This window comes from Podarcis liolepis (assembly GCF_965112155.1).
Source record: "Podarcis liolepis genome assembly, chromosome: 2".
Classification (NCBI taxonomy): domain Eukaryota; kingdom Metazoa; phylum Chordata; class Lepidosauria; order Squamata; family Lacertidae; genus Podarcis; species Podarcis liolepis.
In genome coordinates this window covers 25,108,338-25,132,143 of record NC_139555.1, presented here as the reverse complement: position 1 = coordinate 25,132,143, position 23,806 = coordinate 25,108,338, and the positions used below count along the sequence as shown (strand labels likewise).

Genomic DNA, 23,806 nt, shown 5'->3' with positions numbered 1-23,806 from the left:
CACATTTTTATTTCCTGGGCTAGACGACAAAAAGTTAAGTAGTTGGCACAGGACGTTTGATCCCCTCATCTGCAAGGATGACGACCTGTCCCCATTCCTTCCAGTTCAGATGTCTGGCTTGGCCATTGGGCCTATGCCTGAATTTTACACACTCCTCCCTTGTTTTCTAGTTGTAGATAAACTACTACGGGTTTTCACATGTTGAGCCCTGAGAGGGAGAAACAGCTTTATTCTTCTGTGCCTTTAACTGCTGACAAAAGCGGTGGACCAAATTCCAGCTCTCTTTAAAAGACTGAGCTGGGATGAAGGGGAGATTTGCAACAGCAAATGCATGTACAACTTATAGATCAAAATCTGCTTCCTCTACGAACCTTTTGGAACATCTCTCCCTTCCAGGGACAGAAGGGACCCTGCTTTTCTTGGAACAAAGGCATTCTACATCAGAAATCTCTTTGATGCAATACTGGGTCATTGTGCTCCAGATGGCTCTCTCACTCCCTCCCATCTCAAAACACCAAAAGTAGCGGGGGGGGGGGGTGTGCCTAGGTCTCTGAAAGGCAGACCTATAAAATGCTAATGAATATACAACATTGCCAATAAATTAGCACTCTGCAGCTTAGGTGTGAGACTGAACAGAAAAGGCTCAAAATAAAAAAAAATCCTTCCAGTAGCACCTTAAAGACCAACTAAGTTAGTTCTTGGTATGAGCTTTTGTGTGCATGCACATGCACACGAAAGCTCATACCAAGAACTAACTTAGTTGGTCTTTAAGGTGCTACTGGAAGGAATTTTTTTTATTTTGACTATGGCAGACCAACACGGCTACCTATCTACTACTAGAAAAGGCTCAGACAGTGCTAGTGCCCATCTGTATCAGCCTTTACATCAATCCTGCTGCATTTTCCCTCTTCTAACCAAGAAAAATGTCACAGATTTGGTAAGAACTGGCCTTCAAGCAATACAGTACCTGAAAAGGGACGTGGAGAATTCCAAATTAGAGTGGATGGGAGAAACACTGACTGACTGATTGTTTAATTTCCAAGCCATTTAATATATTAAACACACATTAAGACTAATAACTCAGGAGGTGTATATGGAGTGTTATCGGTTAAAATATTCAAGGATAAACATAGAATGCTATGGAGAGGGGGATGGGAAGTCAATGGGTAAATATATATACACACACACACACACACACACAGTGTTTTTTTCTAAAAAAATGTATAGGGGTACTCTCATTTTGACTCAAGAAAACCACCATTTTATAGTTCAAATTGGAAAAAATAAATACAGTAAATGGACAAAAGTACAAAGATTCACAAAATGTTTAGGGGTATGCGTACCCCCTGAAAAAAGCACTACTAGTATATATATAATTCTGTTGGATCAGATCAAAGGTCCATTTAGTGCAGCATCTTCTTCCTCTTAAATGACCAACTAGAAGCCTATAGGAAGACACACAAACTGGACAAAAACGCGACAGCCCAACGGATTAAGCTTTTTCTCATCGCTACATCTGCAGCAACCGTGTGGCGTGCAGACATGGGACATTTCAGAACATATGGAATTCCTCCTTTTGCCTTTATACCCAAACAGCACTGACCAGAGGCACAAACACCTGACGTTCTGCTGACAAACTCACATAATTCCTCTAAATAGGTGCAGTGGACCTGTTGGCACACCTCGACGCTCGTTTTACTAGCGGTCCCCCTGCCGTAAAAGTTGAATACTGGATCTACTTGAAAATTACGGCCTTGAGAACAACGCCTTGTAGCTTTCTTGCTTAACAGCAGCGAGAGCAAGTGTTTGGAGGTAGCTGCTAATGCTAGCCAGAGCTTAGCAATAAGCATTTGGCGCTGAGCAACTGTTGCTATTAATATCAGTAAGCAGGTGCCTCTGTAGAGATGTTACATAAAAAGCTGGAGGGGGGCGGGGTTTGGGAAACGCAACCAGGCCTATTAATTTGGGTTATTCCTTGACGGAGCAGTAGGAGTCACCAGAGAATGAGGCAATCTGCTCTTTTTTTTTTGCAGGGGATTTGTATACAGGTCTTTTTCTTAACTATTCCCATAGTCAGATCTTTGAATTCTTCGTTTTTGTTTCTAATAATAATGATAATAATTTTATTATTTATACCCCACCCAACTGGCTGGATTTCCCCAGCCCCTCTGGGCAGCTTAAGGGACAGAAAGGTAAAGGTAAAGGGACCCCTCACCATTAGGTCCAGTCGTGGACGACTCTGAGGTTGCGCGCTCATCTCGCTCTATAGGCTGAGGGAGCCAGCGTACAGCTTCCAGGTCATGTGGCCAGCATGACTAAGCCGCTTCTGGTGAAACCAGAGCAGCGCACGGAAACGGCGTTTACCTTCCCGCCGGAGCACTACCTATTTATCTACTTGCACTTTGACGTGCTTTCGAACTGCTAGGTGGGCAGGAGCTGGGACCAAACAACGGGAGCTCACCCCATCGTGGGGATTCGAGCCGCTGACCTTCTGATCAACAAGCCCTAGGCTCTGTGGTTTAACCCACAGCGCCACCCGCGTCCCTCTACAGCACATAGATAAACCTAATAAAATATCAAACATTAAAAAAAATCCTGATATAGGGCTGCCTTCAGGTGTCTTCTAAAAAGTTGTGTAGTTCTTCATCTCCGTGAACATCTTATGGGAGGGCGTTCCACAGGGAGGGAGCCACTGCTGAGAAGGCCCTCTGCCTGGTCCCCTGTAACTTCAGTACACCCAAGTTAAAATAATGTAATCAAATGATGCCCATATATTTGAAATGGTACAAAAATGCATTTCAATATCCCACCCACCAAAGCCTGAGGACTTGAAACATATTTTTTTTTTAAAAAAAACGAAAGCTGGTTTGAATCAGAGCTGTAGTTCACCAGCCATTAAATCCCACATGGAACAGACTTTTCGTGAGTCAGTTTGGGTTTCTCTGTACTGGTGGTCGAACAGCTGGCTTCCGTTTGATTTTGCAGCCATCTCACATGTGTCTTAGATCTTAAACTATTAAAAATATGCAAGACTTGACCATTTAGCTTGCATCTACTGCAGTCATAGCAGGGATTCCTATGACAACGGCACATCCAGTCTTGGACTTCACTTAACAGAACCGCAGTTCTATGGAAGTGAATATTGCCTGTTCCAAAACACACTTACGCTTGCCCCAGTGGGTCTCAGCTATTAGCATAGCGAGCGTCACCAAGCCAAGCCTCTCCGGAGCAAAGGCAGATGGTTGCCTGACACAGTTTCGCGTTAACACAATTTGGTTATCATTTGCATCCCATTTTCCAAACTTAGGTGGATGCCAAGCAGTAACTGTTGGACTTACACGATATTCTTATTCATAAACAGATGCTCTCATGAAAAGCTTAAGTCAGCCGTCAACTGAATTTGTGGACCATGGGATGCTGCAATACACATTTGTATGGAGAATGCAGTGTTCGACTCGTGTCTGTCTTGAAGGCAAGGGAGCAAGAGTGTAAGTCAGGGGTCAGCAAACCTTTCCAGCAGGGGGCCGGTCCACTGTCCCTCAGACCTTGTGGGGGGCCAGATTTTATTGGGGGGGGGGAATGAACGAATTCCTATGCCCCACAAATAACCCAGAGATGCATTTTAAATAAAAGGACACAGTCTAATCATGTAAAAACACGCTGATTCCCGGACCGTCCAAGGGCTGGATTTAGAAGGCGATTGGGCCAGATCCGGCCCCCGGGCCTTAGTTTGCCTACCCATGCTGTATGTGAAGCTGCTTTTAAAAGTACAGCCGTGTGATTGCACAAACCACTGCAACAACTTGGTGTCAACCGCCAAGTGGTTGTGCATAGTGTCATCAAATGAGGGCCTGCATATACCAGCCAGGCACTCCCTATTAGGGTCCCACATAGGTCTTACCATTGCTCCTGAGTAAAACAGAGCTGCCTCCTTGATACCCCAAGCAATGTGGGAGAAAATACACAGCTTTACTCCAAGAGCATCCAAATACAAAGACAACATCAGCAAAGAGGTGAAAAGTCAAAACCTTTAACTTGTTTTGGTAGGTGAAACTTGTAATAAAGTGAACAGGTGAACCAAGGAAAGAGGGACAAGAAGCTCACTGACTTCTGTGCCAAGGAATGGGATTAGCAGGTTACTTATAAGCCACTCCTTTTAAATTCACTTCCTTCCCAGCTGGATGCACAGAACTCTTTAGAAGTTGTATTTGATCGTCACCGTACCTTGTCGCCAATGGAGATGCAGGCTTTGGAGTCCAAATCTCTAGGTGGCCTGCAAAATAGAAAAAAAAAAGAAGGCCCAGAAAACAGATTAGGAAGGAGGTATTTCAGGGCTCATATAAACACATACAAGCCCTTCATTTTTATTTCATCCTTTCACCCCTCAAGGAAATCGAGGTGACCCAGGCAAGATTCCCAGGCAGTCTTCCATCCAGGCATGGGGCAATCCAAGGCTTGCTTAGCTTCAGCGAGGCTGGTGTGCTGTGCGCTTTCTTTAGACCATGCGTCAGGAACCAAATGTGAATACATGTCATGTATACGCAACATCAGAATTAACCAAGGGTCACTCGGAAGGAGGGGTCTTTCCCATTTTTAATCCAACTTCCTGGTAAGAAATATGGTCACTCCTTTGAGATAACAATTGCAGCTACACTTCTGGGAATAACAGGTTTGGAATTGCCCAAGAAAGATGTTAAATTATTTTTGTATGCCACAACTGCAGCAAGAATTTTGTTAGCGGAGAATTGGAAAACACAGAAAGCACCAACAGTGGAAGATTGGCAGATGAAGAGGATAGATTTTTCGGAGCTGGTCAACCTTACTGGAAGAGTCCACGACCAAAAGGAGGAGTACCAGCAAGACTGGATGAAATTTAAAGACTATTTAGCTAAATATGTTAAGATAACTTAATTGGAAAAGCTTGCAAATAATAGTTAGGCTTAGGATTTAAATATGTAAGGATAAGATTTAAGATGTTTAAAGTTAAATTAGAAAGAATGAAAGATTTTAAGTGATTAAGTTAATTTTTTGAGAAAATCAATTTTGGAAAACTGTTAAAATGATATATAATGAAATTCAACCAAGGGGATTTGAGGAAGTCACTTACCAAGATTTAAACAGGATGTATGTATGTTTGTTTGTTTGTTTGTCTGTTTGTTTTTTTGTTTTGAATTTTTGGAAAATCAATTAAAAAAAATTTGGGGGAAAAACAATTGCAACTACTATCTAAAAAGGGAGAAGTGGACAATTTTCACAAGCTGTCAAGACCCTCATGAGCGGCTTTTTAAAACAGCTTTCCAAAGAGAAAGCTCGGTCTCTCCCTCCCAAGTGACAAGGCCCTCCTTCTTGCCTACAGAGTTTTTCTGACCCGCATTCCCCTTTCTAGCTCAAAATGGTGGCAGGCACGGAACACCCCCAGTAGCAATACAAACACATATTGGGTTGAACCAGACCCTGAATGATCCTAAAGCTGATCTGAAATGGGCCTGTGGCGGACTCAAAATATTTCATCTCCAAATTCCAGCCCCCATTTTGGAATTTGCCACTCTTTTTCTCTCACCCCGCTGCAATATCTATTTTTAGCACCCGCTCCACCTTAGAAATCACTGGTTTGGGGTTTCTCTACTAAGAAAAAACAGGGCTGCAAAAATTACACGGTGCAGTAAGAAACTAATGAAGTCAGGTAACCCCCAGCAAAAGCCAACATCTTTTCCATAAATAAGAAATACTCTTCTATTTATAGGCAGCCTGTAAAAAAAGACTGTATTTATCTTGTATTAATCTGCACCAGAAATAGCTAAGACCAAAGTGAGCAATGCTGAGCTTTGCCATAAATCCCTTCTTTCTGATGGAACATAAAGGGTCAGTCATGCTCCTGTTTTGCAAATGACTCCTAATCCAATACGTAAGGAGGCGCTCAGCTAAATTGCCCAAGTAAAACCACAACCAGTGTACCCCATGGGTTTAACATATATGCCAGCTTGCACGGCACCTCTTTTTTATATATAAAAAAGTGTGCCCTATAACGCTCCCTCAGACTATCTACAGCCAAAAATAAGTGGGTCATTGAATGTGACCGTTGTGACAATCTTTATTAAAAGTTTTCTTTTCTTTTTGAAAAAAGTATGCCTCAAACGCTCTTGCTTTGATATCGATTGCAAATCTTTTGTTTATTCATTATATACCACTTAATTACCGAAGCCTTTAATCACATAATAGGAAAGCAGTCCTTCCTTCTAATAACGAACAGCAGCGTGTGGATGTAAACTGCTAAATTAAGCCATACTTCCTTCTATAAAGGTAAAGGGACCCCTGACCATTAGGTCCAGTTGTGGCCGACTCTGGGGTTGCGGCGCTCATCTCGCTTTATTGGCCAAGGGAGCTGGCGTACAGCTTCCAGGTCATGTGGCCAGCATGACTAAGCCGCTTCTGGCGAACCAGAGCAGCGCACGGAAACGCCGTTTACCTTCCCGCCAGAGCGGTACCTATTTATCTACTTGCACTTTGACGTGCTTTCGAACTGCTAGGTTGGCAGGAGCAGGGACCGAGCAACGGGAGCTCGCCACGTCGCGGGGATTCGAACTGCCGACCTTCTGATCGGCAAGCCCTAGGCTCTGTGGTTTAATGGTAAAGCTAGGCATTATGGTCAACATGTGGAAGCTTGTTCTCTAGCCTGTGGAGCAATGCGTGGGGGATGTAGAACTTTGTGGCATCACCACACAAGGCGAGTTCAACTAGATATTAAAAGGGGAGGACAGAGTAAGTAGACTATTTGATGGCTGTTTATAGGAGCAGCAGCACTTTTTGATATTGCTAAGCCCGAGCCTAAAAAAAAAAAGTACCTTTGGTACTATAATCCCACTACTTCGACTGAAGGACAGGAAGATGATTTCATCTGTTGACAGTGCCAGCTGTAATCCTTTTCCAATCCTAAAAGTTGAGCTCTGGAAATCTCATTCCATTCCAGCAAGTCTACAGAATCTCCATTTCTGGCTCTGCATGAAATCTCTCTGAAAATCTCTCCACATCACTTTCTCTATCCTAGGCAGTCCTCTCTTATGGGCATATTTTAACATCACCCTTTGAGGTGTCCTGGCATTTGACTTTCTAATGCTACAGACCCATGTATGTACCTGTGGATGGCACAGGCATGGCCCCTTGAAAGATCAAAGGAAGATCAGGGGTGGGAGATGGAAAATTGCCCTCCATAAGGTAATTAAAAGCCCTCCTAAGAGAATCTTCTGTCTTAATAAGTCCTTTCATTGACTGCAAGGGCAGTCTCAGGTTCCTGGTGGAGATCAAGCTTCCTTTCACTGTTTCGAGTTCTGGGGAGATTGTGGGAAGAGAGGAGGGGGGCAGCAAATGCTCAGCCTTGAAGACTGTGTTCAGAGAGGCACCATAAGCTAAAACAGACCCCCTTTTTGAGAGAGAGGCATGCAGCAAGCACAGTACATGAAAGAGAAAATAACAGGGCACTGCCCAGTGCCAGACAGGGCAGATTAGAGAGGAAAGCCTCCTTGACATAACCCATATCTTACCTTGGTACAATGAGAAAAGTTGAGAGTCTGTTGTGCTACCTAAAGAACTGTCAGGGGGCCCTTGGGTAACAAGCAAGTCACCAAATTTCAAGGATCCAAGATACGCATCATGAGGCTGCCAAGACTAAGCAGGTTTATGTATTTTATCTGGAAGCAATGGAACCGACTTCCAAGGAAATCTGGTTAGGATAAAGGTGAGCACACTTTCTGGGTGAAGGAGACTGAGAAATTATGACTGAGGGGCCAGGCGGATATAGAAAAACTTTTCTTTCTTTCTTTCTTTCTTTCTTTCTTTCTTTCTTTCTTTCTTTCTTCCTTTCTTCCTTCCTTCCTTCCTTCCTTCCTTCCTTCCTTCCTTCCTCTCTCTCTCTCTTTTTCTTCCTGATTATTTTCTCAGTTGGCACAGCAGCCAGCTGTCCACTGTTCCCAGAGTTTACTCCGTTTACATAAGGTGCAAGGTCTGTGATGGGTAATTTGACAACTCAATAATCTTGCAGCCAAGAGCTTGTAAGGTATGGTATATAAAAATAATAATAATCTGAGAATCTCTTGACAAACCCAGCCTTAGCCTTGCTTTCACCAAACCCAGAGATCCTGACCCTACAATCTGGCATAAAGATTTAATTCTTTTTCTACTGGTAGCTGCACATCTAGTGATAGAGTATCACTGGAAATCCTAGGTGGAACTACCTCTATCTGAAGAAGTGTGCATGCACACGAAAGCTTATACCCAGAACTAACTTAGTTGGTCTCTAAGGTGCTACTGGACAATTTTTTAATTTATTTCCTCCAGAGATGTGGTTCAATAATATTTGGGATATAGCCAGTTCAGGGCAACTAACTGGGCTTAGAATGGTTACAAATGGGGTTATAAAGGAAAATACCTTTGATGAAACCTGGTCTCCCTTCTTTTTATATGTAAGGGGAAAAGAAAGCAAAGCTCTCCCACCAGTCTCACAAACCTGTCTGTGAAGAACCTATATGGACTTGCCAATGTTTTAAGACCACGTAAAATGACATTGGCCTGGCACCTGCTTCGTATAATATAGTCAGGTTTTCCAAAGCAGATTTTCAGACATGTGGAGAGAAAAGGAAGGGGATGTTCTGTGGTGTGGACAGAACTCTGCTTGCGTGTGGCACAGGATACAACCCTGTGGTTTTCACCTTCTCATTGAAACACAGTCCCCTAAGTACTATGTTGGACTGCTTCTAACACACCCCTGAGCTTGCCAACAGAAAATGTTTTACGTCAAGAAGCCATTAGGCATGCAAGAGTTGTTTCTCTGCATTGTGGTCTTTGTTAGGGAGCATTCACATCACCAATCTTCTTTCCAAAATCCATCTGAAACAAGCCCTGCACTATATTATCATGTTAACTTACGCAGGTATGTAAAGCTAACTGCACACGTTTGCAAGACAACTTAATATTGGGCCATTAACTTTCTTTCTCTCTGAGCCCGGCTTCGGCTGGGGAGGGCGGGATATAAATAGAATATTATTATTATTATTATTATTATTATTAAATATTCAATAATGGAAAAATAATTTAAAGTGTGGTTTCCCTTTCTCTCCTCTTCTCCAAGTTTGCTTTGGAATATTAGAATGCAGACCCAGAGTTTCTTTTCGCTAGCTTGCACAATTGCGGACTGTTCCATTGTTTCGTCACTCCCGCGCCACTCAGAACACCAGCTCCATGAAGAATCCCATTTTGCTTCAAGCCAGGCGTCCACAAATCCACTTGCCTAGCCTTCTAGCAAGCAGAACCTCCTGGATCACGCACATCCCTACCCTGGAGGTCTCACGCCCACTGCAGTTTTCAAGCAGGTTAAGAAACAGAAGAACATTCCAAGTGGCAGAAAGACTCCTGCTGTTTCTTGCTCTGTGTACTCTGCACAAATGGGAGAGGACCCTGCCTCACTTCCATGTCGAGTCTGCATTCCTGGAGGCTCAGGGAGGGGATTGGTGATGACCAGAAATAATAGCTGGCTAGTACACCAAGTTTACATTTATGAACCCCTGCTTCCACACACACCCCCAACCCAACCCAAAGCAATCATGCTGAGATTTCAAGACATACGTAGAGCTCGTCTGTGGTTGTTCAAATGCTTCTTTAGGAATTTTCAGCCCTGGATTTTTCTTCCTGCCTGTGAAATAAAGAACAGAGATGGGGGGAAATAAGAACAACTTTTCTTCGGGTTTCAGAAACATCTTGCAGCACAGGGCTTGTTTGTAGCGCTTGATTTAAGTGCCAGGTCTAATTTGACACAGGCACCTGAATGCTGAAGAGGAGAGGGTTGAAAATACAAAGTTTCTTTGTTGGGATTCAGATTATACACTTCGGGTTCTAACTGATGCAGTCAGCAGTTCAGGCACACATCTGCATATTCTCAATGCTGCATTCATCACAGCAGAATAATATGGCTTCCTGACATGTCCATCTTTCCTTAATTTATTTTTTAACTCTCTAGCATTGTATTATATGGAGAGAGGAAATGAAAATGTGCAGGTGATTTTGGGGTGGGGGAAAGTTGTGACACCAAAGTGGACACCTTTGTGACCATGTATTCCAGTCAAAAGAGGTGCTGTGAAAGACTTTGCAGTTTTAAATAGCTCAGAGACCCATACCCTGGCTTTTCCTGATTCTTTCTGCTCCTGGTATTTTGAAATCCACACGAGTCAAAAATGAAGCAACATGGAATGAAAATTGCAGGAATGAATGAATTTATCCTAAGGGCAAAACGGAGACTTGGTTAGCACAGAAACTGGGTGGCTGGGTCTGAAGGAGTGAGTCTCTATTAAGCAGACACATGGTTCGCGCAGCAAGCAATTGTTTATACACTGACCTGCCAAACTCTTATTTAAATCCCTTCAGCCTGAACTCCATTAAAAGGCTACTATGTTAGCCCAACCTACATTAAAGCATCAACACAGGAAAAACCAATAGGTTACACTAGCCAAGCCAGACAGGCATGGAAGCCAAATCCATAACAACAACAAAAACAACAACAACAACAACAACAACAACAACAACAACAACACATACCTCGCCCATCTGGCTGGGTTTCCCCAGCCACTCTGGGCAGCTTACAGAACATATAAAAACATACAGTGGTGCCTCGCAAGACGAAAAGAATCCGTTCTGTGATTCTCTTCGTCTAGTGGTTTTTTTGTCTTGTGAAGCAAGCCCATTGAAGGATTAGCGGATTAGCGCTATTAGCAGCTTTTAGCGGCTTATCTGCTGATCGGATCAGCTGATAAGCGGCTTAGCGCTATTAGCGGCTTTTAGCTGCTTTTAGCGGCTTATCTGCTGATCGGATCAGCTGATAAGCGGCTTAGCGGCTTAGAAAAAGGGGGGAAAGGAAAAAAAACCAGCAGGAACTCGCAGGACATTGTCGTCTTGCGAAGCAAGCCCATAGGAAATTCGTTTTGCGAAGCACCTCCAAAACGGAAAACTCTTTCGTCTAGCGAGTTTTCCGTCTTGCGAGGCATTCGTCTTGCGGGGCACCACTGTAGTAAGACGTCAAACATCAAAAACTTCCTGATACAGGGCTGCCTTCAAATGTCTTCTAAAGGCTGTATAGTTACTAATCTCCTTGACATCTGATGGAAGGGCATTCCACAGGGAGGGCGCCACTGCCAAGAAGGCCCTCTGACTGGTCCCCTGTAGCTTCACTTCTCAGTGAGGGACCCGCCAAAAGACCCTCGGAGCTGGACCTCAGTGTCCAGGCTGAGCAATGGAGGTGGAGAAGCTCCTTCCAGTATACTGGGCCAAGGCTGTTTAGGGCTCCTAGGGGCTGAGGTCCCTTCCCCCCCCCATAAAATATTTGAGGGGGACCCCCCTCAAGTTGAGGGGAATTCCCATTCAAATGGGGTATCTGTGCCATGCCATGTGATTAATTGCACGCAGGGCTTACCCGCCCCACCCCAATATTTTATTCAAGTTGGGCCCCCTGCAGAAGGTGTAATATGCAGATCTATTGCAGCATCAAGTTCCAGTTCTTCAGGGGAGGAAGTAGCTAGAGAACAAAGCCTCAGGTCAGGAGCACAGATGCGAATCCATATCTTTTGACCATTTTGTAGCCCACAATAGGGACACTCCTGGGGAGGCATGCAGACTCAGGGGCGAAAAATAGAAAACGCACAGAGAAACGCAAGAAAACTTGGATGCAATTATCTAAGGTGAGAAAACACTGAACTGATGTCCGTTTTTCACAAATAATTTGACTGGAAATAATAACTCTTGGAAATCCTTATCTCTAGACGCATGTCGAAAAAGAAACATAAAAGAACTAAATGATACAGACTTCCAACAGATTTATAGTCGTCAAAAAACCGAGGTATGGAACCAAATATCATGATATGTGTTAACATACTTTAGAATGTATATAATTTATTATATTTATGATCTATGGATTGAAGCACCTTGATCTATCTTGACATTTTTTGATATTACCAGCTGAAGAAGGCGTGTACTCCGAAACAGGGCCCTGTCCTGGTTACCACTACTGAGTCGTACATCTGATTCACACTCCGGATACTACTTTTTTGGCCCCATTTGATCCTTTATTCTTTATTCTGATTTTATACAATGTGGACTCTTTTTGACTGCTATTGAGACTTGTATAAAAACAATTGTTGTGCACTGGTATTTCATGTACCTTTAGACTATAACACTGTATATTTGAAACTACATTATTTCTGTACTTAAACGTTGTATCCAAACTTACTATTACTTTAAAACTATCGTACTTACACGTTGTGTTTAAATTTACTACAAGCTTCAAACTGTTATTCTTAGCAGAATACACACGTTTTTCATTTCAACTCTTGAGTAGGAGTTATTCCTTATATTGAAACTTTTGGCCAGAGTTCTTGATATATCCTTTTCAATGCAGCCGGATGCGGCAAGAGCAGAAAGCAGGTTGACTACAAATGGCAAAACTTCACTCTGTACTATAAGACAAATCCATACAGAAGGCAAGATATTTGAAGACTTGGACTGTCCTCTCCACAATCGCCACAGAGACAATCCGCCCTCTGGGGAGGAAAGGAAAGAGGAAGGGAGGCAGGCTAAGACAACATCAGGACACTCTCCAGTCAGACTGTCGCTTCCTTGACCCCCCGCATGTGAGAAGTAAGTGTTCCTGGTTATTTTGGTGGTAGTGTTTTGGTGTTTGTGGCCCTGGTGCATCTGTTGTGTTTTACACAGGCATTGTCAGCTGCTTTGAGGGCTTTAGGCAGAAAGCAGAACACAAATCTTCTAAATGAATAAATATGCGCTATATTGCACACAGCAGGAGCCTTGTGGAACCGCATGATGTGCAGCATCAAGAATGGGAATGAAAGGAATACCCTCACGGGTGTGTTGCTGGGGGGGGGGGGGACGGTACAAAATATTGGAAGGAATTCAACGACATTTCTGTTGCTATTATGATTGTTCGATTTCAGGTGGAAGGGTCTCCCCCCCCCAAAAAAAGGTAAATACAGGAACATGTGCAGAGAAAATCTGCTAGGTCGTTTTGTGTCTTTCCTCTTACCCCACCTTTTCGACAGCCAGAAGTAAAAGACTGGTGTGCTGGCACAATAGATACAAATGACATTATATGCATCCCTGAACTGCCCTGAGACCTCTGGGTATTCAATAAACAACAACAACAACAATCCCACTACCACACACATTCGGTTTCATTTTGAACAAAATCAGGAAACCATGGTTCTCCAGTTCTAAGCCTTAAAAGAGGGCTGTTTGTTTTCAGCAACATCAAAATGATGGACAAACCACCACACCACCTCCTCAGGCGTTGATTGCAACATTTGTCAATTAACTCTCATCGTTAAAAAATGCTTCTCTTGATATTTAGCCTGTAGCTTCCAGTCATTGCAACATGTCTGGGTTGGCAAAAATAAAAAGAAATGAAGGTGCCACGCTGCAAACACATACCTTCATTTGCCCAAGTAGCTGGGAATTACAGGTTGCTAGGGAGCACAGAGAACAACAAACCCCTTTTTTAAAAAAATCCAAGTCACATTCAACTGTAACAATGGGAATAAGGGGGGAAAGAAGGAAGCATATTCCCAGCATGGCCTGCAATAAGGAGATTTGGGGTAGGGTGGGAATAAAATAAAGTCTTGGGTTTCCTTTTTTTTAGAAGATATTCGCTATGTTTCAGGGCCCACCGTACCCCTTGTGACTTTAATTTCTTTCAAACTGTGTATTGTGTTTAATATCTTGTTTCTAAATTGCTGCAATCTACCCCTGGTAAAGAAACAAAACAGAACACAAAAACAAAATGATAATGGTCAAGTGTTTACAGCCCTTCAGAATGTCTGTGTCATGGTTCAGTCAGTACAGGCCAAAGACATTTTGCGGCCTAAAGTGTTATGACCCAGGGATCAGGCTCCCCATCCTGAGGGGAAGAAGCCATAGACTCAGAGGACATCTCTGACCAGGGACACAAAGTGCCCTCTAAAACAGCCTATGGCATCCCTGCCCTCTCAAAAATCCAAACATCAGAGAAGCTTGTGATACCTCTCTGGCCTGAAGAGTTTGCACTACCCTCTTCAGGCTTCAGTCATTTCTAATCAGCATGCAAGTTCCCAGTGCATGCACAGAGTTGCACAGGGTGCTGTCCAGGGGCGGACAAAATGGGGGGTGGGCCGCCCCGGGTGCCACTCTGGGGGGGGGTGATAAGATGGCCCCTGCTTCCCCCCAGCTGTAGAGAGGTCAAGGGCGTGTGCAGTCAGTATGGGCGCCACTCGTGCGGCATCCATACAGGCTGCCACTTCTGCACGTGCGCACTCCATATGGGATGCCATACATGCGCAGTTCGTCCAGGATGCCACATGTGCGCAATCCGTACGGATGTTGTGTGTGTGCCACCGGGTGGTTCGCCCCGTCCCTCAACGTCCCGCCCCGGGTGCCAGAGAGGGTTCATCCGCCACTGTCCCTTTTTAAAAATAAAAAAAAGCCTCAATGAATTATCGCACAAGCGGTACTCTCAATCAGTGTATATGTATCTTAACTCTCCTTAATTTAAGATTTCAGTTATAGGTGCGATGAATACTTGATATTTATGACTTTTCTGCAGAGACTGAATTAATGAACCACCGTTTCAGCAGGCTTACCATTAAGTTCAATAATGAAAATCAATAGCCACCCAAAAAACAGGTTGTCTGGGGAGGTTTCGCGCCAGTATTTGTGAGGGATTTGTTTGAAATAAGACATCCTTCCTGTTTTGTGTATACTGATAATTTCAGCAATTTATCGTACTTTTCCATCTATAAGACTATGTTTTTTTTACTCTAAAATAATGTCTACACTGATAGTATCTCCCCCCCCCCCCATTTTCTTAAATTGAAATCCCCCAAAACATGGGGATGTTCTATAGGCGGAAAAATATGGTATATATCGCTTAGCACTGTGGTTTCTATATCATATAGCACCCATAAACACTATTACATAGCCATAGCAGGTTTTCCACCTTTGTCTTGATGCTTTAATTCCCCCTTTTGAAGTTGCAAAGTACGGAATGGATTCTCTTTACCTGCTTAATAAAATGAAACAGGCAGCACTGTGAAATACAGTGTGTGTGTGTGTGTGTGTGTGTGTGTGTGCACGCGTGCGTGTGCCTGCTTTTCCCCTTTACTAGGTTTTTGGCATGTTAATATACTGCACTGATACTCCTCCAATCTCACAGAAATCCCCCTGATCTGGCAACTTGCCTTGACACCTGCATACTTGCCTCTGAGCAAACCTGAGGACCTCCACTTAACAACAGTCTCAAACTGGCTCAGCTCCTCTTTCGTTACAACATCACAGCATTACAACAACCAACCAACCCTTTTCCACCCTCCCAGCCTAACACACATGAAATCCTGCTTGATGGTGTCACCTACAAAATGCTAATGACAGGGCAATGAGACTAAGACGGACGTAGCAACCACAAAGCAGAAACAGACATTCTTGAGCCCTCTATTCAAGCTGACTGCAGCTAGGCCATGCTTCCATTCATCTTGGAGACTATTAAAAAAAAACAACAGCCAGGTAGGAAAGATTCCCACCATCCACGGGTGTGAAAGGTTCACCAGAGGAACAATGAGGCCTGCTTCCTGCATTATCCTTTCCTACGGACCCTGATTTCCATTATTTCCCATTGCTCACATCAGCTGTCCAACCCACCTATCTGAGATACTAAACATATTTGCGTCAAAATATGACTGCAGTTTCCTGTACAGGCAACAGATAACATACAGAGTAGCCCAAAGGCCATCCCTGGCAGGCAGTTCAAAAGACAGAAAACTTGGGTCAATATTAGCAGTTTTTAAAATTTTGTTTGTGGGACAGTACTAGAAGAGTAAGAACCAAGGCAAGGGATTTAGTCTTTCAGCTGCGATTGGTTTTTGTTGCTTGTATGTCTTAAGTGAATGCAGTTTGCAGGCAGCTCTCAACTTTCACAGGGGTTACATTTTGGAAATAGTGCGTAAAATCGTGCAGTCACACACATAAAGTGGGGGAATGGGTTCAATTGTGGGTGGGACTGCCAAAGTCATTTTCCCGAATGCTCGCCCCAATTTAAAAAGAAAGTAATATTTCTGTCAAGCACGTAAAGGAGTTCGAAACACCCGTTGTTCTAGGCGCATTTTGCAAGAGGGAATTTCATTAGTGTGAGCAGTTTCTGAGCTTTGGGCACAGTACTGTGCTTAAAATTTTAGATTAAAACTGCAGCGTGGAAGGAAAGGAGGACCTTTTTCTGCCTCCCCACTTCCAGCTACTCTCTGAAGACTGGAGAAGGAACCCTCTTAAGAATATTAGGGGGGTGGACAGGGGAAGGACTAGACCATGTGAAAAATGAATGTAATACAGTGGTACCTCGGGTTACATACGCTTCAGGTTACATACACTTCAGGTTACAGACTCCGCTAACCCAGAAATAGTGCTTCAGGTTAAGAACTTTGCTTCAGGATGAGAACAGAAATCGTGCTCCGGCAGCGCAGCGGCAGCAGGAGGCCCCATTAGCTAAAGTGGTGCTTCAGGTTAAGAACAGTTTCAGGTTAAGTACGGACCTCCAGAACGAATTAAGTAATTAACCCAAGGTACCACTGTATTTTAGTTGCAGCTCATTCATTTTCAGCTTTGTATTCTTGTTATATAAAAAAGGGGGGCAGGAAAGTTATCTTCAAAATAAGACCATCATTACGGATCATTTTCCAGGGCTGTTACTTAATGATTCCAGCACAGGCAAGGCAGCTATTAACTCGGCTATGCTAGAATCATTAACTAACAGTCCTAGATAATGATCTATAATGATGGTCTTATTTGCTTAGGTATCAAGAAAGAAGATTAGGGGGCTATTTGGCAACTGCTGTGTTTGTGAATCCTTGGGTTTACCAATATATTGGTCATTCCCTTTCTGCAACCGCATTCATTTTAGAGCAGGGACAGGGAACCTCCATGCATGGGCCAAATGTGGCTCGGCAGGGGATCCTAATTTGGCCTGTGAGGCTGTTTTCTGCATCCACACCTGATGTAATGCGGTAAAGACTTGGCTGCGAAGGAACAATCAGGAGTCTCAAAGTGCACTCTCAATTGTTCCTTGGCAAGCAGGGGTTGTATTCAGTGCCTTTTAATAGCAAGCCTCGCTGTGTTGGGGTCCACTCGGAAGCTCTCAAGTGGCACCAATCCCTTCCGGAAGTCGGGCTTGCAGTTCGTACTTCTCAACTGACAGGCGTCGAATGTAAGCCTTGCTGGGATTGACTACTTTTGACAGTTCTCAATTTTGAGCTCCCACATGTCACTGGTCCCTGCAGAGAACAGGACCCACTTTCCGCAGGAATCTTCCTTTGCACACCAACTTGCATTCAAAAATTGTCCTTCTTGCGGACATGGTTTCAAACCAGACCTGCAAAAGGAAGGACAGAATTCACAAATGCACTCTAGGTACATTCCTTACTCCTTCCTTCGAAGTTTGGTCACCTAATACCATGCTGGCTGGTGGGCAGCCCGGCCCATCTTTGTCAAAAACATGCAAAAAGCAGACATGGACTTGAATGATCTCTATTGGATCTCTGTCTTCATAAATGGTATAGAGACAGGACTGAGAAGTGAGGAAGCCAAAGTCTGTGTACGGCACATATTATTAAAGGTAGTGAATATTTAAGCAGACTGTACACACCTCAAAATGATTTCTTCTGAACCAGGTGAACTAACAAACATGGTTCAATGTAAAGAAAATCCAATTTATGGCATAGTGATGGCACCTTAACTGGTTATGTCTATTTGGAGCCGTCTCCAGGTTATGGAAATCCAATTCATTTCAAGCTCTGTGGAGCTCCAACATATCTAATTTCTCTTTCTTTTTCCTCTTTCTTTCTCTCTCTCCTATCTATCTACCATACTGTATTTTTTAAATGAGGTTTCTTTATGACACAGGCTTTGTGGTGGATCTGGTTCCAAAATCCTATTCATTTTTGTTTAACTAACTGATCCACACGTTTAAAAACATTTTATCACGTGGATTCTTTGTTGTTTCAGAATGTATTTCATTTCATGATTAGGTAAGATGCTTTGTGAAGGCTTTGCCCTAAAAGGTAGCTTCTAAACAAGGGTATCATCACAAATGGTTAACAGCTTCTGAAGAAACCAGAAAGAAGCCATGGTTTAGCGCTGGCTTCCAGATCCTGGCTAATTTAGAAGTCATTAATCATAGCTCCTGATTTTGATGTTAACTGGAAGCTCTGGTTAACCAAGGCTCCTGGGCTTGTTCACTTGCTCGCATGATGGGAGGAGCGTGTACTGGGTCTCAGCATATCTCGGAAAGGCAGAATGCAAGTCTTTTAAACGCTGAGAAACGCCAATGTTTCCAAGCAAGAACATTGCCAAGAGTTTCAGCTTGCAGCTTCTAGGATCACTTTCCCTAATCCCAGTTGTTTACAGTAAGCCTCAGAAGCTGAAAAAGCGTAGCCTGTTTTCAATACATCATGAACTTCACACCCCACACTGGGTGGTATTGGCGCTCCTAGAGACTGCTGCTACTGCTGCTGTTATAGCGAAACTGACTAATGCTACATTCATTCATAATGGCCTCCTTTGTTATGACAAGCCCACTGGGTGGAATACACTGGTTCCAAGAGCTACCATGTCCTGATTCCTGGGATCTATAAAGGGCTGCCTTCAAACAAGCCACTTTAGCTTCAATACTGTTCACTAACTGTTAGCCACTCACCAAGGCAGAAACATCCCCCAGCTTCACTACCTGTAACTGGAGATCAGGGCTGTCTTAAGCATATGGTGCAAAGATCCACCTGGTGCCCCCCTCCCCCAGGTTGCCCAGTCCCAGGTGTGCAAGAGGGCGGAGCCAGCTAGCCGCCTCAGTGTCTTACTGGCTCGGTCACCCCCGAACTCACGGCGCAAAGCCGCCCACAATAGAAGAGCCTGCCGTGGCGCTCCATCCAATGGACAGGCTCTTCCCCGGACTCAACTCTCGGGCTCCAGACTTTTGACCTGGCACCCCTGAGAGCCTGGCGCCTGGGTGCCCCGCACCGCTAGCGCCTATGGGTAAGACAGACCTGCTGCAGATTCAGAAGGCGGTGGGGGAGAGGCAGTTCAATATGATCCATTAGCTTTCTACAAATCAGACTCCTGATATGGACTACAGTTGTACCTCACAATCCGTTCTGGAAGTCCGTTCAACTTCCAAAACATTTGGAAACCAAGGCACGGCTTGCAATTGGCTGCAGGAAGCAGCATCGGACATCCGGGTTCCAAAGAACATTCGCAAACCGGAACACTCACTTCCGGGTTTGCGGCGTTCGGGAGCCAAAACATGCGTCTCGCAAGGCGTTCGGCTTCGGAGATATGACTGTAGTAGCATTTGCAAATGCAAACCTCCCCCACCTAAATCATGGGTAGACAAACTAAGGCCCGGGGGCCGGATGCAGCCCAATCATCTTCTATATCCAGCCGGCGGATGGTCCGGGAATCAGCATGTTTTTACATGAGCAGAATGTGCCCTTTTATTTAAAATGCATCTCTGGGTTATTTTTGGGGCATAGGAATTCGTTCATTCCCCCCCCCCCCTCTAAAATAGATAGATAGATAGATAGATAGATAGATAGATAGATAGAGGATAGATAGATAAATAGTCCGGCCCCCCACAAGGTCTGAGCAACAGTGGACCGGCCCCCTGCTGGAAAAGTTTGCTGACCCCTGGCCTAAACGGATTGACATAATCCAAAAGGGCTGCAGCGCATGAACTTTAAGAACAGTTGCCCTGAATCTCTGCACAAATGTTGAGTATTTGGGCCATGGTTTTTAAAAAAAGAACTTAGGGAAACGTTTTAACATTCAGTGCACACCAGGAGTGTAGAAGAAAACTGGGTGGCGTATTTTTTATTTTTTTAATGTTTCCCTTTAACTCCAGTCCAGACAGTCAAATCTATCTTTGCCTCTCCTCAGGAAACACAAGTGCCAGAGTACATCATCTGGGCAAACTGCACTTGTTCCTTTCATGTTCTTTGCCTTAAGTGGCAAAACAGAAGTAACGCAGTACATGGCTTACTAGCAGGCAGCTACTGGGAAAAAATCTAACCCAATGCATACCCAAGCCAGAAGAAGTGGGGATATACAGTGGGAGGAAATTAAATCGGAAAGCATTTCAGTAAGTTTGCTACCATCTCCAAAGGCACTGGTACCCGGTTTAGCAGTGCAAACAGCCCACCTGCAAGGTTTGTGCCGTGACAACATTCCACAGTTCATAGCATACAGTGAGGATTATATTCTACAAAGTGCAATTTGGAGGGAGGGGAGGCAAAACTAAAATAACAAGGTTGTTGCTAGTGAGGGTTGAAGTGCACTAGATGAACTGTGAAAATTGCAGGGATGTTTGTACAGTCTCAGTTCAGAGCATGGCATGGTTACTTGCGTCTCAAAACATTACCCCTCGTGTGAGGAAAGTCCGATTTTTTTCTAGCACCTGCAGAAGAAGCATCTACTTGGGGGCTGGCTTGCAAATCATTTTGGCGAGCTTTCAAGCAGCCGATTTATATGAAAAATTCCAATTAACCCACTCAAAATATATATATATATACCATGTTCAACTACCCAAATCTCTGTCCATGTAAACTTTTTTAAAAAAGTATTTATTTGATAAATTTGCACTCTGCACTTACAATCAGAATGTCCTCTGGCTGGGGTGGGGGTGGGGTGGGTAACACAAAACAGAATATTTGTTTCGTGGCTTCCCAAAATTTTTCCACTTTAATATTTTCATTTAGTTATTACTGAACATTTCCATGGGTCTCTTGCTGTGATTTTTCTGACTGCCCAGGGTTCCCTCAAAATTATCCCTAATAAAAATAAATTTTAAAAAATTCAAAACTGGTGATGCTCATCTTCACATGCAGCCCTTGAAGGGCTGACCATGAGTCAATGCAGCGCGAAAAATGTTAGCAAACCCTGGCATAAAGGGGTCTTCACCCAGTAATGCCAGCAGCAACCTTAGAACACTGGGAGGGTTTTCAGGCTGGGACAAGCTTTCATTGCATATGGTCAGCGCCTAGATCAGTGTTTCCCAACCGGTGTTCCGCGGCACACTAGTGTGCCGCGAGACGTTGGCTGGTGTGCCGTGGGAGGAAGGCGGGCAAGTCGGATGGCGAGAGGCGGGGCGGCGGCGGCGAGGATCCGCGTCGAGCCGGGGGCGGCTCCGCGGTGGTGGTGCCGAGGTTTCTCTCTCTATTCTCCCCTCACACACACACACAGGAAATAACACAGGATCAGCTGACAGGACCCGGCCAATGGGGCGGCGGCGGGGCAGCGCGCGCAAAAGGGAGGAGCGCGAGACAGCGGACGAGGAGGCGGCCGGCATGTCCGGGGAGCAGCAACAACAGCAGCAGTAACTCCCGGCGACGGCTCCTCAAGCCCCGGACAACCCTACTCCCTCACCGGCCTCGGCCGCCCTCCTGCTCCACCCGCCGCCGCCTCCCCCGCCGCCGCCGGCCACCTCGGCCCCGCCGCCGCCCCCTCCTCCGCCCGCTATCGCCGCCACCACCACAACAGCCGCTGCCGCCTCAGCTGCCGCCGTCCCTCAGTCCCTCGCTTTGCTGCCTCCTCCCCCCCACCCCCAAAGCTTGGAGGTTCCCCGGCAAGGGGGAGGGAAAAAAATTGAAACTTTCACTTTCGTGCGTCCCTCCCGGCGTGACGCTGCGCGCTGACGTCACGGGGCTGTAATGGTGGTGTGCCTCGAGATTTTTTTCATCAAACAAGTGTGCCTTTGCCCAAAAAGGGTTGGGAAACACTGGCCTAGATGATATCAAGCGTCAAAACAACTTGGCCACAATAAGGAAATTTTGCCTATGGCATGACTATTTTCCGCCTTCCCATTTCGACTCTGGCACCCTATCTGCATAACCTACCAATTCTAAAATATAGACATGCTTTTACTCTCGCAAGAATGAATGTAGTGCCCTCGGCTGTACTTGAGGGACAATTCCAACAGATTCCACATGAAAAACGCTTATGCCCCTGTGGAAATGGCAGTACCAAATCGGTGGCGCGTGCCCTTCTGGCTTGCACTCTTTATAAAGACTTGAGGAATGAGACTATCACCCCTCTTTTATTGTCCATTCCGGGTCGCCCAACCACTGACACAGTGTCCTTTCTCTTGGCAGATCAAGATGAGCAGGTGACAGCAAAGGTTGCAAGGTTTTTAGCTGGGGCAATCAGAATAAGATCCACTCTTTGACTATTGATTCAAAAGCCTAAAATGTATTTTATATAATTGATTTTTTATTTCTATTCTTTGTATATTGTATTATTGTTTTATTGCTATGACGCAAATAAAGATTCATTCATTCATTCATTGCATATGGCTTTCGCAAAATTTGAAACGAGCTCAAAGATATATTGTGCAACATACCACGTTTTCAAATAAAAATGATGTACTTGGATAACTCAGTTGGTTAGATTGGGTACTGATAACACCAAGGTTGCAAGTTTGATCCTTGTATGGGACATCTGCATATTCCTGCATTTCAGGAGGTTAGACTAGATGTTTCTCAGGGTCCCTTCCAACTTTTTATTTTTTATTTTTTATTTTAATCCTTTGTGTTTATGCTTTTTTTAAAAAAAATCCTTCATTCTGGTTTTTAAATACTATGTTTTGTGTGGTATTCATAATACCATACAAAACATAGTATGTAAAAACCAGAATGAAGGATTAAAAAAAAAGCAGAAAAACAAAGGATTAAAATAAAAAAAATAAAAACCAGCTAATGAATTCTTCATCAAATCATGGCATGAGGTCAATTTTTGAAATCCCCTTTGCACAGATCCTTGTGGCAACCCATGTAAAAAAGTGAAACCCTGCAAGTCAAACAAAACAAAACCATTATCTGACAACAGACTACCATCAAAATTAAGCCCGGTAAAGGTGTGCTATCACAATAAAATAGTATCTAGAAATTTTAAAAAGGCTTCTAAGTATGAAGGACAAAATATATGTAGTATGGAAGACCAACTCTCAGTAATTTCACTAAGCCATTTATGCTGAGACAGAGAACCCTGGTGATATTGGCCATCCATCACGGCTGATAGCATAGTCTCACAACTGACAGCTGTAAAGGCTTGGCTGTGCTTAGGAAAAATAAGATTAACTAAACAGGAAGCTCTGCAATGGTGATTTTAAAAAACTTTCCTCTTCCTTCCCTCCTCCATGGCTCACTTTGAAACAGCAAAGCGGGAGAAGAGCCACTGAGTGGGGAGGAGAGAGGGACAGAGAGCCTATTTCTTTAAAGGAGCAAAGCGGGAGAGGATAGGTGCCGCTTACACGAGTCCGGAGCTGTTTTTTTTCAGCGAGCCGGGGAGGAGGGAGAGAAGCAGAGCCTTTAAAGGAGCAAAGTGGGAGAGGAGAGGAGCCTTCTCCTCTTATAACCCTCTTCTGCATTATTAATAGCATCCTTCTCCACCCACCCCATGCGTGTTCCTTGCCCCTTGAGTGCTTTTCCCTCCCTCCCCACTTAAAATGTGGTTACAAAGCACGGATCCACATGGATCCTCAGGATTTTTGCATTGGGCTACCCCAAACTCACCGTCAGATCACATGTCTGGTGCCACAGCATGAACCACAAAAATCATACATCCACTGTTTCGTGTAGAATATTTTTTCCCTTGTTTTCCTCCTCTAAAAACTATGTGCGTGTTATGGTCAGGTGCGTGTTATAGAGCGAAAAATACGGTATATATCTGGAAACCCAAGTGCTGTTATTCTGTAAAG

General features: G+C 44.3%; 2 protein-coding genes across 4 annotated transcripts in view; both read right to left on the bottom strand.

Annotated features, from left to right (window-relative positions):
• LOC310700384 (ABC-type organic anion transporter ABCA8-like) overlaps positions 1–23,806 on the bottom strand; it is a 317,713-nt gene that overhangs the window by 48,705 nt on the left and 245,202 nt on the right. The gene's annotated exons all lie outside the window — the stretch shown is intronic.
• MAP2K6 (mitogen-activated protein kinase kinase 6) overlaps positions 1–23,806 on the bottom strand; it is a 77,013-nt gene that overhangs the window by 29,383 nt on the left and 23,824 nt on the right. For 2 of the 3 annotated variants that reach the window (XM_083490393.1, XM_083490394.1), the window contains exons 2-3: positions 9,616–9,682; positions 4,225–4,273 (exon numbers count right to left, since the gene is read on the bottom strand). In XM_083490393.1, the coding sequence (XP_083346519.1) occupies positions 4,225–4,273; positions 9,616–9,682 (116 nt within the window). Of the gene's footprint in view, positions 1–4,224; positions 4,274–9,615; positions 9,683–13,215; positions 13,316–23,806 lie in introns of those variants that run through there. The other variant, XM_083490392.1, reaches the window with a different exon arrangement.